Source organism: Apodemus sylvaticus, chromosome 12 (genome assembly GCF_947179515.1).
Source record: "Apodemus sylvaticus chromosome 12, mApoSyl1.1, whole genome shotgun sequence".
Taxonomy (NCBI): Eukaryota; Metazoa; Chordata; class Mammalia; order Rodentia; family Muridae; genus Apodemus; species Apodemus sylvaticus.
The window spans coordinates 98,496,718-98,516,130 of NC_067483.1; the positions used below are offsets into that span (position 1 = coordinate 98,496,718).

General features: G+C 47.8%; 1 protein-coding gene across 3 annotated transcripts in view; it reads right to left on the minus strand.

Annotated features, from left to right (window-relative positions):
* Positions 1-18,942, minus strand: part of Rps6kc1 (ribosomal protein S6 kinase C1) — a 144,728-nt gene extending 125,786 nt beyond the window's left edge. For 2 of the 3 annotated variants that reach the window (XM_052200298.1, XM_052200296.1), the window contains exons 1-3: positions 18,717-18,942; positions 11,762-11,797; positions 4,633-4,753 (exon numbers count right to left, since the gene is read on the minus strand). In XM_052200298.1, coding sequence (XP_052056258.1) covers positions 4,633-4,753; positions 11,762-11,797; positions 18,717-18,821 — 262 coding nt within the window. In that variant the 5' untranslated portion in view covers positions 18,822-18,942. The remainder of the gene's footprint in view (positions 1-4,632; positions 4,754-11,761; positions 11,798-18,716) is intronic. The other variant, XM_052200297.1, reaches the window with a different exon arrangement.
* Positions 18,943-19,413: the final 471 nt, after the last annotated feature.

Sequence of the window (19,413 nt, forward strand, 5' to 3'; positions counted from 1 at the left end):
TCTCACTCAACAAGCACTGTTCAATATTTGCTTTAACTCAAGATGTAGCTCTTATGACCGAAGGTGCACGGCACACCCCTTCAGTCCTAGCACTCAGGAGGGAGAGCAGAAAGCTCTCTGTGAGTCTAAGGCCAGTCTGATCAACACAGCAAATTCCAAGCCAGCCAGAGCCACACAATGATACCTTATCTCAAAATAAATTAATTAACTTTAGATGAGAGAAACTAAATATATATACATGTGTCCATGCATGCACACACATACACCTCAGGCACCCTTCCAATCCCAGCACGTTTCCAACAGCTTCAGACTGGGGCACATGCATGATACGTGTGGTGCTTTGAATGAGAACAGCCCCCACAGGCTCACAGATTTGAAACTTGGTCGGCAGGGAGTGGCATTATTTGAAAAGATTTGTGGGTGTGGCCTTCTTGGAGAAAGTGTGTCACTGGGATGGAAGCCTGATGCCCAGCCCAGGGTGTCTCTGTGCTACTGTGGAAGAGAAGTCTCAGCTCCCTCTCCAGCACACGTCTGCCTAAGTTCCACCATGCTTCCCACCAAGATGATAACAGACTAAACCTCTGAAACTGTAAGCCAGCCCCAATTATTGTTTTTCTAGCAAGCGTTGCTGTGGTCAGTGGTGTCCCTTGTACAGGAGGACACCGGCTATGACAACACACACAGTACTCAGTGGCCAGCATGCTTCATCGAGTCTGTGCTCTGGCACTTACTGCTCCTTCCTTGTGCTGACATTTGCACTAATGGTCTATACACAGCGACAGCGAGAGGTGGCCACCTTAGCAGGATGCCAGGCCACAGCGCCACACCCACCAATGACTATTTTACTCCTTTCTCCCAGTTACTCAGAGTTTTAAAAACTTGCATGACAGTTTCACTAAAATGAAAAGAATTCTCTTATGAAACAGTAACAATTATCAAACTTATTGAATCCTGGCCATAGGAGAACTCTCCATTTTAAAGTTCTGTGAAACAGAACAAACTGTGATTAGTGATACTTGGATGTGACACAGACATTTTCTCAAAAGAGAAAAGCGAGCCTAACGCTCCCAGGAAAGCCACCAGCACTGCTACTGGGAGAAGAGTCTAGCCCTGCAGAGAACTGGCACTTGCCAGCTCCATGGGACTTAAAACCTTCTCTTTAGAGATCTCTGGTCATATAAATGTTTGCTGGCATGATCTAACCAAACCAGGAACCATCTGCAAGATTGGCAAAACATGAGACATCAAAATATCCTCTTTCCTTAAGATTTACTTTTACTTGTGAATGTTTGCCTACTTGCAAGTCTGTGCACCTCGTGAGTGCCTGGTGAACTCAGAGGTCAGAAATGGCATCAGAACTGAACGGTAACTACAGATGGCAGTGAGCTGCCTTGTGGGCACTGCGAGCCAAGCCAGGATTCTATGAAAGAGCAGCGCTCTCAACTGCTCGGCCACCACCTCCCCAGCCCTAGCAAAGTATGTTCCAAATGGGAAAGCAGAATGCTACACAGTCAGACAGAGGTAGAGATGCATTCACAGGATGCCCAGAGTGTAACTGCGTGTTCTGAAGGAGCGCTCCTTCCTTCCAGGGCTTCTGACTCTATGCTGCATTGGTGTGCAGCTGCATTGGTGTGCTGCTGCATTGGTGTGCAGGATTTATCACTAGTGAAGTTCTGGTCCATCCAAGAATGTGATAGTTAAACATCCCTTTCACTGACAGCATCATCTGTGACCCACAGACAGCACACCACAGTGTAGAACTCAAATCTGGCTCAACTTCACTGTCTTCTCTTCTCTTTTGTTCCTTTCCTTTCTTTTCTCCTTTCTCTGCTACCACTGTGGTAAATGGTAATAGCTACAATCCACAGGACAGCAGTCCTCTCTGGCCCTCAGTCATCTTTATGAAGACAAAGAGAACTTCTACAACCCAATGCCTGCCCACTAGTATAAACTTCCTACACAGGAGAATACATTAATACAAAAATTCCCTCAAGAGATTGTAACTCACCTTCTTCCTCTGCTGTCTATTTCTCCACACTAGGCAGACCACACTAACTCTCAATGACCCCACCATTTACTAAGAAGCAAAGAAGGAGGTTCTTATTTTAGAGTGTAAGATCTGATGTGGCTTTAGAGATGGCAGCTAAGTTCTCAGGCTGTGGACTGTACTTTCGCTTTGTTTTCCTCTCTATTTTTTGAGATAAGCCTTGACATGTAGCTCAGGGTGGCTTTACACCCATGATCCTCCTGCCTCAGCATCCTGAGTGCTGGGATTATCGGTGTGCACCACCATATCCAGCAAAGTGGCTTCATAAAGTTTTCTGCACCTTCAATTACAACCAAAAGTGGCCCAGTGGGACACTAGCCTTGTGCTCCCATGACAGAGCCTGCCACAACCTGCGCAGTGCCTGCCTCTCACGTCTTCCACAGCAGGACCCTGAATTTCTTCAGACAGACCTTGTTTGAGCCCTCATTCCTGTTTTTTGCTTTTAATGTTTCTTGAATTAAGGGTGCCACCCAAGTTTCAGAGAAGTTACCATTGTATTGGAATTCATCCAAGAACAGTCTGACTAGTAGGTATGGAGCAGGGAGCCATGCTTGCTGGGAGAGTGGCAGCACAAGGGTGACTAAAAAGTCAGAGCGCAGTGGCCAAGAGTCACCCACTGTGAACAGAGAGGTCTGAAGGAGCAGGTGAGGGCCTAACACAAATGGAAGGACACGAAACACAAAGTCTGAGCCCCAGGACTCAGGAGGAAGGAACCAAAACCCCATTAAAACCAGCGGTTCAGATGCTTCCGAGCTAACGCCCAGACCTCGGAACCCAGCAGTGGCTCAGTAAGGCTTCCTCTGCAGGCCTGGCCTGGACCCTTACTTTTCTCACTGTGATAAAACACTAAAGGAAGCAATTCAAAGACAGACTTATTTAGCTCACACTTTGTTTGAGGAGACACAGTCTAAAATGGCAGTGATGGCACAGTAGTGAAAGTCACTCACTGGGAGGGATATGGAAGGGCAGGAAGCAGGGCAGGGTTCTAAACCTCAAGGCCTGCCCTACCACAACCTACTCCCTCGAGCTGGGCCCCGCCTCCAAAGGTTCCAGAGCACAACATTGAGCCCCTGGGTCAGAGTTCAAATTTAAACCACAGTGGCAACCAAGACAATTCGGCGACTGACATCAGGATATTGCCTAAACTCTCAGGCTGCTAAGTATTTCTTAATGAATACAGCAACTAGCTTTAGATGCCCAGTCTCCCTCTGGGAAATTCACAGTGCTAATGGGCTGTCCCTTCCAGGGTTCTGTGCACCAACCCCACCCTCAAGTTGTCAACCGTGCATAATGTCACGAGGAAGCAGGTGTGAAGACAGTGAGCACTGCAGTCCACAGCCGCCTGAAGAAATCCCTATTCTGTGGAGATTCCACTCAGTAGGGCCAGTAAGCACAGGCAGGAAGGGTGCTGCAAAGGCTCAACCAGGGCACGTCCATCAGTCCCTTCTCAGAAAGCAGAGGCTGCACGTGTGCCTTTGGTGGATGGCAACCCCACTTCCTGGTAACAACATCTATTAAGTACTTACTACTTTGTGACAGATCACAGTTACAGGGAGTTACTCTCACATGCTGCCTGTCATAGGCTACCGGCTTCTTTATAAGAAAACTGGTATGTCTCAGAGCAGGGAAGGGATTGGGGAGGATGAAGGGAGGAGAAAGGAGCAAGGGTTAGGAAACCGGAGAGGACAGAAAGTACAGAAAGAGGGCGGAAGACACAAGGAGGAATGCAGGGAGAGATGGAAAGAGGTAGAGGGGGGAGAGGAGGGAAGCGAGGGAAGGAGGGAGGGGGAAGGGAGGAAGGGAGGGAGGGAAGAGGGAAAGAGGTGGGAAGGAGGGAGGGAGGGAGGAAGGAAAGAGGAGGGAAGGAGGGAGGGAGAGAAACAGTTGAGGGAATGAGGGGGGAAGGACAGAGGGAAAGAGGAGGGAGGAAGAGAGGGAGGAAGGGAAAGAGAAGGGAGGGAGAGAGGGAGGGAGGGAGGGAGGGAGGGAGGGAGGGAGGGAGGGAGGAAGGAAAGGAAAGAGGAGAGAGGGAGGGAGGGAGGCAGGGAGGGAGGGAGGGAGGGAGGGAGGGAAGGGAGGGAGGGAGGGAGGGAGGAAGGAAGGGGAGGGAGAGAGAGAGAGGCAACTGGCTGACATGGGTCAAGTCCCTGTCATTATGGACACCAGCACAATCACAGAGGAACTGCACCAGGGGCTAGGACACAGGAGAGGCACTTGGAAGGCAAGAACCAACCAGCCAAGTCACAAGCATGAGTAATACATCTCTTCTTAGGCTCTTTGTCTGGCCAGAACTGCAGCTACCCCATGGGTGAGAAGAGGAAATGTATTTTGTGTGAACTACACTGAGAGCATGGGGAACAGTGTCAAGTGCTTGCTAAACTGGACAGACAGATTATCACAGAAGGGTAAAGGGCTCCACACAGACCATCACTAGCTAGTCACACTCACGTCAGTGTGGAGTGAGCTGCACTCACTGGCAGAGAACCTGCCTGGCAAGTGTGCGGTTCTCGTTCAATCCCCAGCCTGACACGGGGGTGGGATGACCGAACAGGGACATTAAACTACAGTTTCAGAATGGCACTTACCAAATACTGTCCCTTTAGCAAACGGAGGGAAAAGCTCAGAGTGTCGAAATGCATTCCTGTGAATTTGCCATAAGTCTCTGTGCAGCTTCTTAAAGTCGCTGTATCTCTTCCACACAATTATCTGAAACGAAAACAAAACTAAATGCATATCTCAAAGCATAACCATTCTGTCTCTGTGCTACAAATAATATTTTCTTTAAATATTCCAAATTACCATGCAAAGCAAACATGTATGTGCTCCAGCCTGCAAGGCCAACAGTCTGACGGAAACAGTTCCCATCAGAGCTAACGTTAGCACTTCTTCCTACAGCTGTTGACCTGAGGCTCTTCAGCCTGCTTTCTGAAAGTCTTTTGATTCACTGTGAAACATTATTCATTATTCACCCTGGTGTGCGCGATATAAAATATACTCTCCTTCATGAAACCACTTACTATTGACCCAGAAATTAATTACATGACTTAACACTGTCTCAAATATCACATTGACAGCCACAAAATAACTTGGGCACTTTATCCTTCAATCCTTCTTCAGATTCCCTCACTCATGCCACGTGCAGCTCCATGAGCCGGCATGATTGTGTGAGCTCATTCACTGTGTCACGGGCAGGTCTGTGAGCCAGCCTGAGTTGTGTATCACTTCGTGCGTGAGACCTGAGGCCAGAAACGAGGACTGGCTACCCTGGAACAGGGGTCACAGGTAGGTATGAGGCATGTAGACACTGGGACTGAACCCAGGTTCTCAGCCAAGAGCAGGAAGTTATTTAACCACCCACTCATCTCTCCAGGCCCCGACTAGGGAAAATTTTAAACAAAAAGGACAGAACATTTGCCCCTCCCAAAAGCAGACTAATAGTGAAAGAGAAAAGACTATGTGGAAAGAAAAACAGGAGTTTGTATATTCTATAATTTTTTTCATAAATCTTAATTTAAACTAACCATAAGATTTCAGGGTACAAAATAAACATTGACCGGGATATAATTAAGACCTGAATATCTCAAAAATGAAAGTAACACTCCTGTAGATTAGACAATGCAGAGAAGAACTGTCACTAGCTTAAATTATTTGACCTTACTTTACATTAACTCAGAAAAGCATACTCTATAAACAGGAAATATCTGATACATGGCTTTGATGTCACTGTTAACTCTGAGTTCCATGAAATAAAGGAAACCTTAGTTGTAAACTCCTTTCCTCCCAAACACTTTGTTATCTCACTTCTAATCCAGGCTACGTGTTTTCATGTATGCGCAGGGTAATGCTGATAATGATCAAACACTAGGCCAGGAAGGCTACTACACATGATTTTCAAGTCCTGCCAAACTCCATCCTACTATCTAAAGCTATCCTTGACAACTCTGCCTCCCTGAGTTCCTAAGTACAATTGTTGAGCAGCCTACAGACTATAACACGAGGTAGACAAGTTGCTTCTGCCCAGTGTGTCATTTTTATTAATTTACCCAACAAAAATGGTCACCCAAACCAGTGTGCCAACTGTGCTACACACTGTATTGTCCCAAAGTATGAGACTGGAAGCCCAGGCCCCTCCTTCAGGGTTCACTGTGAAGACAAGAAGAACAAGCCAGTCGGGACGCACATCACAAAGATCTGACAAGTGCTAAGGAACTGCACCAAAGTGGTACCGAGGGCTCCTTGCCCAGCCTGAACACTTCACAAGGCTACAAGGCCTGGTGTCTGGAGACATCACCAGAGCAAAGAACATGAGGAGATAGGAGGCTGAGGGTGACGTTTCTAAAGAGAAAAAAATGCCACAGAAATCTTGGCTTCTATGACTGACCAGTGGTAGTGCTGTGTACTTGAGGCCCATCAGGAGCCAGCTGTGCACATCTGGCTCACGTGCTTGTGAGTTGTTCAATAGGACACGTGGGTTTGGAGTGCAGACAACAGGGGGCTACAGCTATCACAGCTCCTGACTCTCTGTAGCTTCCAATCTTGATTCAGAGACACAATTTTGTCATGAAAAAAGTGTTACTTTTATATTTCAAAATATATCAAACTGAGCTGGACATGATGGCTGTTACCTAAAATCTCAGCACTCAAGAAGGCTAGGAGTAAGATCATAAGTTCAAGGTCAGCCTGGGCTACGCAGTGAGTTTTAGGCCAGTCTGAACTAGAGAGCAAGATCCTGTCTCATAACATCAAAATACAGACCCATCAACACTTAAGGAGCTCAAGCTATCTGGCACCGTGCTGCTGAGAGCTAAGGAAGGGCTGGGGTCAAGCTCCTGACCGCAGGGTCCGTGCCCAAACCAACGGGGTCTTACCAACGCTAAAACCAGGTGAGCATGAGAGATTCGGGAGACGAGAGATTATGAAGCGACCACATTTACAGATAAAACACCCTCCTTAAGATCATTTTCAAATAAAGGGATGTAACTTGAAAACTTTTCACAACTTAATCACAATACTGATTAAAATACCGAATTATATGAAGCCACATAAATCTGTCAGAGCCAGAGCTAGGACAGGACCAGGGGTGGTCTGGCTCTCACCAGAGCATCACTCACCGCTCACATGTCCCAGTGTATACCCAGGCTGCAGAACCAAACCACTCAGAGAGAAACGCCCCGCCCACTCTCTCCTTTCCTCTTACTCCTCTTAATTACACCTAAAGTTCCCAGAAATCCTCGGATGAAAATGAGAACAAATGCACGCTTCTAACAGAGCCAGGCCTGTGCTTGTGTCTACACTAAGACAGCACCTGACATAAACATATCTTATTCTCTCCATAAGGCCTGGTGGGTTCCCACTGAAACAACAGAAGGCCCCTCTGAGTTCACTGATGTCACTGAGGGAACTTTACCAATGAAGCACTCAATGACCATATGTAAGACTAAAAGCTACATTTCCACTATAGCCTTCTCTATAGCATTTCAACACATGAGAAACATTGCCTTTTTAGATACTTGAACTTCATGACACCAAAAGCCTTGTCTCCCTACATTTTCTAACATCACCTAGCCTAACAAGTCTGTTCACTCTCGTTCAGTAGCAGGCACTTGCTGGGTCAGCCTTGCTTACCACAAACATGGCTATAAGGCTGTTTGCTCATGAGCCGGGCGTGGTGGTGCATGCCTGTATCCACCACTCGGGAGGCAGAGGCAGGCAGATTTCTGAGTTCGAGGCCAGCCTGGTCTACAGAGTGAGTTCCAGGACAGCCAGGGCTACACTGAGAAACCCTGTCTAGAAAAAACCAAAGAAAAACAAAAAACAAAAAAAAGACTGTTTGCTCACACGGTTTCTTTCCCTCTTTTTTTGCATATTTGTTATATATTTGTGTGTGATGTACATGTGTATGCATAATTCATGTGTACCCATACATGTGGAAGCCAGAGGTGGACATTAAGTGTCATCCTCGCCCACTATTTTTAAGACAGAATCTCATATTCTGGAGCTTACTGATACAGTTAGAGTGGCGGGCCGAGATCCAGGGCTTTGAGTTGGCCCACCCCAACCTACCGCATCTATGACCTGCCACAGCACACAGACAGTCTGGTCCTGCAGAAGCGAAGCTACAGGATCTCCATGACACAGGGCAACTACAGGACATCCCAGAGGAGTCCTGTGAGGATGCAACAGTCATGGTGAAACAAGCCTCGGCCTCGGACCAAATCAGGACTCACTTCAGAGGCCTCTGTCTACACTATGACTCACTTCAGAGGTCTCGGGTCAGACCAGGACTCACTGCACAGAGGCCTCAGTCTAGACCTGGACTCAGTGCACAGAGGCCTCGGTCTAGACCAGGACTCACTTCAGAGGCCTCGGTCTAGACCAGGACTCACTGCACAGAGGCCTCGGTCTAGACCAGGACTCACTGCACAGAGGCCTCGGTCTAGACCAGGACTCACTGCACAGAGGCCTCGGTCTAGACCAGGACTCACTGCAATGAACATTTGCAGGTAAAGCTGTTTGAGTAAAAGGGTGCTCTATGTGGGACACTGTGACACTCCACAGCTTCCACGAAGAGATTTATTTTTATTTTTGGTTTTTTGGTTGTTTTCCTTTTAGTGGCAGGAGGTTGCAAGGGTAGAGGGCAGAATGGAGGGATGGGAAAATAAACGAGATTGGGGTACATGATGTGAAATTCACAAAAAAGTCAATAAAAAGTTATAAAAAAACAAAAACAAAAAAACAAACATGAGTCACTGTAACAGGGAGAATGTGAGATCTTATGATCACACTCAGGCCTCCTCCCTGCATACTCACACTCAGGCCTCCTCCCTGCACACTCACACTCAGGCCTCCTCCCTGCACACTCACACTCAGGCCTCCTGCCCACACACTCACACTCAGGCCTCCTGCCCACACACTCACACTCAGGCCTCCTCCTGCACACTCACACTCAGGCTTCCTCCCTGCACACTCACACTCAGGCCTCCTGCCCACACACTCACACTCAGGCCTCCTGCCCGTATACTCACACTTAGGCCTCCTCCCTGCACACTCACACTCAGGCCTCCTGCCCGCACACTCACACTCAGGCCTCCTGCCTGCACACTCACACTCAGGCCTCCTGCCCGCACACTCACACTCAGGCCTCCTGCCCGCACACTCACACTCAGGCCTCCTGCCCGCACACTCACACTCAGGCCTCCTCCCTGCACACTCACACTCAGGCCTCCTGCCCGCACACTCACACTCAGGCCTCCTGCCCGCACACTCACACTCAGGCCTCCTGCCCGCACACTCACACTCAGGCCTCCTGCCCGCACACTCACACTCAGGCCTCCTGCCCGCACACTCACACTCAGGCCTCCTGCCCGCACACTCACACTCAGGCCTCCTGCCCGCACACTCACACTCAGGCCTCCTGCCTGCACACTCACACTCAGGCCTCCTGCCTGCACACTCACACTCAGGCCTCCTGCCTGCACACTCACACTCAGGTCTCCTGCCTGCACACTCACACTCAGGCCTCCTGCCTGCACATTCACACTCAGGCCTCCTGCCCGCACACTCACACTCAGGCCTCCTGCCTGCACACTCACACTCAGGCCTCCTGCCTGCACACTCACACTCAGGCCTCCTGCCTGCACACTCACACTCAGGCCTCCTGCCTGCATACTCACACTCAGGCCTCCTACCCGCACAGACCACACTCAGGCCTCCTGCCTGCACAGCAAACACTTCATGAATCATCTTCCCAACCCACTCAACTTTTTTCAAACTTGAGAGGGAACTGGGAAAGGGAAGCTGCCCTACATAATCTCAAATGACTCACTCGCTGCTCACATTCTCTTAGCACTCTCAGGAAGGCAAGAGCTCTGGAGGGTCGAGAAGGGACAAGCTCTACAAAAGGACAGAAACATCTCTCCATTAGTAAGGACCATCAAGACATGGTCTGAGAGAGCTGGCCATGTGCTCACTGGTCCCCAAGAGCTTGGGGAGCCTGAGTAACTATAGAACAGACCCTAATCTGCATGTGAGTCCTCGGCATTAAGACGGTGAAGAGAAAGGACCTGGAGCCTGAGGCTCAAACTCTTCCCAAAGTGAATACCAGTGCGGGAACTGACAGGTGAGAACCTGACAGGACTCAGGATTTCAGGTCAACTCACACAAGTCTTGAAGTGCTTTGTACCATTTCTAAGAGAAGAACATGCAACCGTGTGATGGAAGGACACTTACAAGAGCTCGCTGATGACTGGGTCACCAGCAGTTGCTGCTATAAGAGTGTCCCCCAGAAAGGACTAAGGAGTGGCAGAGAGCTCGCTCATGGACAAGCTGGTTCGGGATTCTCCTGGAAAAGGTGAACATCAAGGAACAACCACAGCACGGCAGTCAGAGGACATGGTCAGAGGAGATGCACCCCATTCCCACGTCTAACAGAGCTGTAAACTTACTAGAGCCGGATCAACCCGGAATGGCAACAATCAAACAGAAGTGGAACTCTAAAGAATGTTGCATGCCTAGCCAGGCAGTGGTGGTGCACACCTTTAATCCCAGCACTTGGGAGGCCGAGGCAGGAGGATTTCTGAGTTCAAGGCCAGCCTGGTCTACAGAGTGAGTTCCAGGACAGCTAGGGCTACACAGAGAAACCCTGTCTCAAAAAAACACAAAAAGAAAAAAGAAAAAAAAAAAAAAAGGAAAAAAAGGAATGTTTTGTGCTATCAACTGGCACATAAGGACAGCAGTTGTGAGACATACATATATACATACATACATATGTCATTCTCTTCTGAAGCAAGAGTGTTCTAATATTCTCCCTATTAGGCAAGCAAAGATGTCTCAAAACCCATGCAGGAAATACTATACAATCTTTATTTTAAGGTGTCTTTCACTGTGGTTTTGAGTTACAAGACAAAAACAAACACCTAGCAGACACATCAAGAGTCTGATGAACTTGGGCCAAGAGTATGAAACAACTCAAATATGTGAATCAAGCCGGGTACTCCTGACCAGAGTGGCACCTGCAGCTAAGCAGATGTCCACATCCCATCTAAAGACACTGAGCTGGGGACAACCAACGCTACTGTAGAATCAAGACTATTAAATTTACAGCATCTGTTTAAACACTTGAATGGGGGTGGAGGGGGCACAACATAGTGTGTCTAGTCTCAAAAATGAGTGGGAACCAATCAGAGTAAATCAACATGCAGTGAGGGAAGCAGACTGCTTGGGCGGCGTCCCTAATGAGGCACCACGCGCAGACAAGCCCTAGTGAGAATCCTACCGTTCTAAGCAGAGCAAGCCAGGCCAGCATCAGCATGGAGAGAGAGGCAGATGGAAGCACAGACAACTCTGCAAAAAAACTGGTCAAAAACTCCAAAACTAAGCAGGGATACTGCAGCAGCTCACGGGAGCAGCAGGCCAGGCCAGCACAGACACGGCGGTGTGCAGAGCCCTACTCTGCTGCTACAACTGTAATGCTTGGGCCTAAGCGAGGTGAGAGAAGCTTTGGCTAGGCTAAGGCAGGTGAGGGCTAGAGAGAGGGCCCTGGCCCTTCAGAGCCTCACTCACACCTCGCTGCACCTCTTCAGCAGAATGAAGCGTGACTGCAGCTACTGTCACGCAGCTGAAGAAACAGTTACCAAGTACAAACACTCAGACAAGTGACTTGGGCAGTTCCTTCAACAGGGGTAAAGGGAATGTTCACATGCATAGGCAGGCTACCTCCTGGACGTCCTCTGGATTTCTTCGTGAGACAACCTAAAACCAAACACAGACAGAAAGAAATACTCATTATCAAATAAGATTTCACAGCTCTGCAATTGCTTTCAATAGTATCTGCATAAAATGTCACTGTGGGAAAGAAAATGAATGCCGTATCAGTTACTAAATTCAGTCAATGTGGTAATTTTACCCTGCAATATTACAACCTCAGGAGAAGAGCAGTGTGCATGCAGTCCATGTGCATTACACTCTCAAGAAAACACCTCGCCTCAGTCAATCCTTGCTGGCTAGCTACTATCTCTCAGACCCCACATAAATCCAAGCATGTGTATCCTGATCCTTCTGCATTTTTCCCTTTGTGGTGCAAGGGACTGAACCCCACCTCATAGGTACTAGGCAGGCGTTACCAAGTCCTCTCAGGGCTACTCCACCACCAGGACTCAGCCTGGAAGGTCAAGCAACAAAGTGCTGCATGTAATACATCAGGAAATGCGAGGGAAAGATAATAAACTAGGACAGAGAGGACATCCCTTTCCACTTTTCAGAGACACAAATCTCTAAGAGTGGTAATGGGATGACAGGCTACAAAAAAGGCTGTGTGACACTGAACGTGACTCCCTGTGGTGATCTGGTACACCAAACGGCACATTCATCACTGTAACACATGTGACCTTGGCTTTCAGACATTAACTTTCATATGGATATATTGCATCTCTTTCATATGGATAAACTGCATCCCGTGCACACAAATCCAGGGCTCTGGCAGGATGGTTAGGCACTCACTCCAAAGTGTTCAGCTCCTATGTATAACTGTCATCTTAGCGGATCCAACCCCCTCTCACTGCGACACCTGCTCCCGGCTCCTCTCTCCCTGGCCGCCCTGCAGAGATGCAGGTGTCACAAGCTGGCAAGAGGACATGGGGCAGTTATCACCGGCCAGCCAGGTAGTGTGGACCCCAGAGACTGCACCTGCACAAACTATCAGCAGACTGGTTTACATTTTCTGGTTCTCTGCAGCCAATGAGCTCCTGGATAAGACAGACAAGTCGACAGGACAAGGTCTAGGAACTCCGCTTTCTAATGAGTTTTCATGGAAGGTTCTAGTACTACATGGACTGAATGTCTGTGTCCACCTCAAACTCACGTGATGGCTCTTTTATCCTCAAGTGCACAACACATGGAAATAAAGCCTTGGGGGAAATAATTAGGGACTAGTGTCCTCACCAGAAAAAGGCAAATGACCTCTCAGTCATGAAGGGGGACAAGAAGGCACTTATCTACAAACAGAAATTGGACTCTCCACAGACCCTGAACCAGCTGGTACCTTGACCACTGGCTATGCAGCTTTAAAAACTATAATTTTTGTAAAGAATGGTTTGTTGCTTAAGCCGCTCAGCCAATAGTGTCTTGTTATAAAACCTGGTGAACACGGGGGCTGGAGAGATGGCTCAGTGGTTAAGAGCACTGATTGCTCTTCGGAAGGTCCTGAGTTCAAATCCCGGCAACCACATGGTGGCTCACAACTATCTGCAATGGGATCCAATGCCCTCTTCTGGTGTGTCTGAAGACAGCTACAGTGTACTCATATATACATAAAATAAATAAATCTTTAAAAAAGAAAAAAGAAGAAACTGGTGAACACAAATTGAGTAAAACATGAATTGAAGAACCGTGAGAAGGCTCGGTGGTAAAGTGCTTGCTGCCAAACTTGACCATCTGAGTTCAAACCCTGAGATTCATATGGTAGAAGGAGAGAACATACAAATAAATAAGCACACATACTGACTGACAGATGTAATATGAAATACATTTACAAAAGATAGGAATAGCAGCTTTCTTTCTTTCTTTTTCTTTATTTTTCTTTCTTTCTTTTTTTTTTCTTCTTTGGTTTTTTTCAAGACAGGGTTTCTCTGTGTAGCTCTGGCTGTCCTGGAATTCATTCTGTAGACCAGGCTGGCCTCAAACTCAGAAATCCGTCTGCTTCTGCCTCCCAAGTACTGGGATTAAGGTATGAATTACCATTACCCGGTAGGAATAGCAGTCTTCTACATTATTAAAATAAGACCCAAATCTTGGGAGAACAAAACCTAGCGATCACTCACTCAATGGCAAGTAATCAAATGCTTGCCCGAGTTGCTACTCCTCTCAAACTTTAACAACTCAGTGCCAAACTACAGCAAACCATTCCCAGCCAAGGTTCAAAGAATATCAAAATTTGAATGCTATGAAAACTTGCAGTTTAAATACATCTTAGATACATCTTGAGTATCTAAGTATTGACATATTGAGATGTCAATAAACAAGTTTACATTTTTAAAAATCCATTTACTAAAATTTTGGTATAAAAGAGTTTCATGCTAAACAATACTAATAATCAAAAACATGATAGATTAAAACAAGATATTGGAAAGAACAGAAAAATTTGGGAGCCATGGGTTTTCAAATATTTAAGTGCCCACACATATAACAGACAGAGGCCCGGGTGGGACACCCCAGAATCTAATGAGATGCTTCTGACATGGGCCTCTGGCAGCATGGCTTGTTCCTGGTGGGCCTGCTACCAGCCTACTCTCATTCAAACGCAAACCCCACTCCCTGCCTGCCCATGATCATGAAAACGTAACTTAGCTTCTCTAAGCTTTGACTCTCTCTCATCAGCAATGTGGAAATAACAGCAGTTCTCGGTCCCTGGGCAGCTACAGGCAGAGGTGTCTGTTTATATCGAAGTTGATCACAGTAAACACCCTCCAAGTATCTGCTAGCGTCATTCAATAAGCGTCAGCCTCATGAAATGAGGACGCATATAGGCTCAGCCCGAAACTCCATGCTACATGCAGGACTGGCAACCTCAAAACACTTCTCTAAAGGAAGAGCTAAATAAACAGGGGGTCTATATGAACATATACCGGAAGAGTTGCTATTTTTAAGTCAACAATTCTTCTAAAATTAATCTTTTAGATTAAAAATTTCAAGGCAATCCTACATTAAAAATATAAGCAGACTCTTTTTAAAGAATTTGAAAAAATCTAAATAACAAATTTTGAAAGAAAGAGTATTTACACAACCTGATTTCAAGATAGAGTACAAAGATAGAAATAAACAACAACTTTGAAAGGTGGTGCGGCAGCAGAGGAACAAGGCCACATATGCCAATAACTTCAGGAGAGCTCACAGGAGGCTTTCACAGGGGTCGCACTCCAAACGGCCCCAACCTGAAGCCACGCAAATGTCCACCGCGAGGCCAACAGGTGAAAGAAACATACCGCAACCTGCCCGAGGCGAGCCACCCACACACCGCAACCACGCCCGAGGCGAGCCACCCAGGACCAGCTAAGCAGCCCTTAGAACACAATCCCACCTAAGCCTGACAGTGGGTCACAAAAGCTTCTGACCATTGTGCATGACTGCTCTGGAAACTTCTGTAAGGCTTATGTTCCAGTAAAATATTTTTGGTTACTCTAAAAACAATAATTAAAAAGCAGTAAATCTGTTGGCTTGCTTGTAAATAACCATGAAGCTATCTCAAGCCTACCAAGTTCTTTTAAAAAGAAAAAAAACGTCGGGTGGTGGCGGCACACACCTGTAATCCCAGCACTTGGGAGGCAGAGGCAGGCAGATTTCTGAGTTCAAGGCCAGCCTGGTCTACAGAGTGAGTTCCAGGACAGCCAGGGCTATACAGAGAAACCCTGTCTTGGAAAAAAAAAAATAGGAAGAAAAGGAAAAGTACTAAAGAAATTGAAGATAAAAGAGTTTCTTTGCTGTCCAATGTGTTGTAATGGTTGTAATTCTACTCCTGATGACCATACATAAAGAAATTGTTCCTCAAAGCTTGATCAGGAGCTGAAGCACAGGAAGGTGGCTGTAACCTTTCTCCTGTGTTCTCAGGGGAGTGCAGTTACCTGATTAATTCTCCTGAGGAAAGATGTTTTTCTTCTTAAGTTCCAGAAAAACAATAAATATTTTATTTGATTATAATGTTATGCATAATTATTTTTAAAATGAACCTCCACCTTGACCCTTAATTTAAAAAACAAAATGTGTATGTGTATAGAACTCAAGCTGTGAGGCCACTGAGTGCGTGGCTGGCTGGCTCGGTGAGTCGGCCTGCCCTCCCAGGTTCAATCTGCAGAGCTCACGTGCCGACCTCCACACGCACACCAGGGGCCCTCACCCACACATTCATACGCACACACAAAAAAATAAATACAGAATGTTAAAAAAAAAAACCCTCAGGCTGTGCGCACGGCTCAGCAGCACAGGCTCCCGCTACTGTGAGGCCCCAGGTTTGATCCCACCTTTGACAACAACCAGAAGAAAACAAAAACAAAAACAAAACAAAAAGACCTGCTCACTTGTAAGACCCACACTGTGTAATGTGAACAATGGATGAGGACAGACACTTACGGAGAGAGAAAAGTCAGTGACCCGCCATGGGCAGCGTGCACAGCACAAGCATGTGGGTCAGTCTCAGCAATGAGCTACGTCACCTCCCAGGTCACATCTAATGTTTTAAATCTGCATCCAGGCAACCTTCCTTTTTGAAAAGTAAGAATACAATTATGGTCAGGGCTTTTAGTCAGCGCCACAGACATTCATACCCCGGGCCTTTATAGGCTCCATCCGTTGCTTCCACCTCCAACCCCCTCTCCTTTCTCAACTGTTCGCATCTTGTGCCACCTGAGCCGTAGCCGTGGTCCTCCGACCCCTAAAGCTCTTTACTATGGTACCTGTGGAACTGTACTGTGATCCCATATTCCTAGACTGTCTGTACCTGTTCAAGCACAATAAACTCCATTCCACTGTAAGTACAAAGAGGAAGCCAAGGACTCTGCCTTGCATACCTTCTAGTGCCAAGTGCCTGGAACTGCACACCCACTACACACAGTGACTAAAACAAGGAGGAGAACATTCCGGAGAGATGGCTCGGTGTCCAGGAGCACTGGCTGCTCTTGCAGAGGGCCCAGGTTTCGGGTCCCAGCACCCATGTGGTCGCTCACTACAGTCTGAGGATTCCTCAACCTCTTCTGGCCTCTGCCTGCACCAAGCACATGTACAGTGCACATACCTACATGCAAGTAAAACACTCATGCATATAAAATAAAAATAAATAAATCTTGGGAAGGAAAAAGTAAACCTCTATCGATGTGGGTGTCTGCCCCAGCCACTGCCTTAGTTAAAATGAAGAAACCAGGACCAGTGCTGGATAGAAACCTGCTCTCTGTCTAGCAAGAGGCAAGACCTCTGCACAGACCGGTGCAATGCAGCCGTGAGACCGAGCAGCTCACTATGCTGGTCTGAAAGACACCTTGAGCCTGTTAAACGGGTCTGATTCTATAAGCTGTGTATCAGGAAACCAAAGATCGCAAATGACCAAGGAGGTCTCAAGATTGGCACAGGAAGAATTTCCTCGTTTCCTTATACTTCTTTGAAAAAAACTGCTACCCACACCCCATGTACACAACACTCTGCCTTAGGCAGACTTCTCCCTGCTCTTATGAACTTGGTCTTCTCGCTGTCTTGAGAGACTTGCACAACCCAGCGGCTCACTCCCATCAGTCTGACTCTGCATCATCTCCAAATGCCGCCGGCCCCTCGCATGTCCCACTCCCTCCTTACCCCAATCTCTCCTCTCAGGTTTTCGGGGCCGGCTTCCTGAGGGCTTCCTGATGCACTATCCACACTATTACTACTCCTCCATCTACACATCTCTTCAAAACCTAAGACTAGCAACTGAGCTAATTTGTGTCACTTTCTTCATCTTGGCCTACTCAGAAATAGTCCAAAGCCCAAAGCTGCTACTGCTTTGCAACAGAAACTTTAGCAAACTTCTAAACTTCCTTGAATCTGCTTCCTCATCATGAAGTTGTACAAAATGCCCAGCATACACACAGCAGTGCACACAAATGCTGCACACATTTATTTCATGTCATTTTTCTCATTTCCCAGGAAAAGGAGTTCTCAAAACTCAAGCTGAGGCAACCAAATTGAAGAAAAACAGTACTAAATTTGGAACAGTGAACTTAAATAAACAACCTCACAAAAAGAAAAATAAATTACCACTTATTTATTTGGGGGGAACCACAGCTTCAGTGGTCAGAGGACAATTTGCAAGAGTCAGTTCTCTCCTTCTGACATGTAGGTCCCAGGGATTGAAAACCATTCTTGAGGCTTAGCAGCAAGCACCTTTATCTGCTGAGCCATCTTGCCAGCCCAACCACCTTACCAGCCAACTCAGGTAAGACCACTTAAGTACACATGTGTCTCCTGAAAAGACTCAGAAAACCCAGAGACAAAGGCTAGAGATCCAAGATGCAGGGCTTAATAGCGAGACCTTCACAGCAGCCTACCTGCCTCACAGCAAGCCAGTCCCTGAATGAAAAGAGGAGACATCCCTTCGCTTACATAAGCCCCACAACACACCCACTAACGTTTTTAAGTGTGTGTTTTCCCTCTGGAACAAGCCAGCCCAATTCTGCAAATTTCATTCTAAGAGAAAGTCCACATGGGACGGAGACTAGGTCATCCATTTAAAGCGGCCCACCAGTATTCCCCCCCAGAATTGCTGGTGGAGCCTGGCATCCCTATGCAGCCAGCACTCCTAGTCTACCAGGTGTCCATTCATGCTTAGAGTTCCCATCATCTCCATCCTTGGGTCCCTCTCTCCTGCCTGAGGTCCCCATCACCTCCAGCCTGGAGTCCTGCCTCCTGTCCAGGGTCTCCAGCATCTCCATTCTGGGGTCCCATCCCCTGCCTGGGGTCCTCAACATCTCCGTCCATCTCTTGCCAGGAGTTCCCAGCATCTCCATCCTAAAGTCCAGTCTCTGCCTGGAGTTCCTGTGTACTGCCTAGGGTCTCCTGTCCGAGTCTCCCTCCGTCCCGACCTACTTACCACTCGCTGCACCCAGCCGCAGCCCGGAGCCCGTGCCCCACCCAGTGTCCCTATCCAAGCACTCACCCGTGCGGTAACCTTATAGACCGTGTAGCCCTTGGGGTGTCGCTGGGGCTCGGTGACAGTGTAGAAGCGGGCCAGGTCGGCACTGTGACCCCAAGGAGAGGTCATCCTCCCTCTGCCCGTGCTTCCGCCAGCTGGGGACCATCGGGCAGCCCCAGCCGCAGCGTACTCAACGCAGCACCAAGCAGGAGCACCGCGACGAGGGGGCGGTGGCTCCTGGGGGCTGCCGCATGATCTGCTTCCGGATCACCACACACACTTCCGGGTCACCCCGTCAACGTTCGGGATAGGAGTGGCGTCGCTTTGGATTCTCTCGGGACTGTTGCCTCGGCAGCCGTTGTTAGCGCCAGGCTCAGTCACTTTGGAGACTTGAGGCGTCCCTACTTAGTCTCCTCGTGCACTAGCTTCGACGTCTAATAGAATTTGCGAGCTGGGGAGAGGTTTGGACCTCCCGCTCTGGGCTCCTGCAGGTCCTGGGTGATGGGCGCAGATTTACCGGAATCAAGCACTCTCCTTTCCTTCCCTACTCAGTTTGTCTATGCCGTGCCCACAGCGACACAGACACGTCTGCATTTTTCCTGTAGATGAAGCCTGTCTTTCATCTGCATCCTTGACACACCTACAGCTGCACGGCAAGCCCCAGCCTTACGTAGAGGCGCATCCCTGTAACCCGCAATCTCAGGAAGATCGCTGAGCGTTT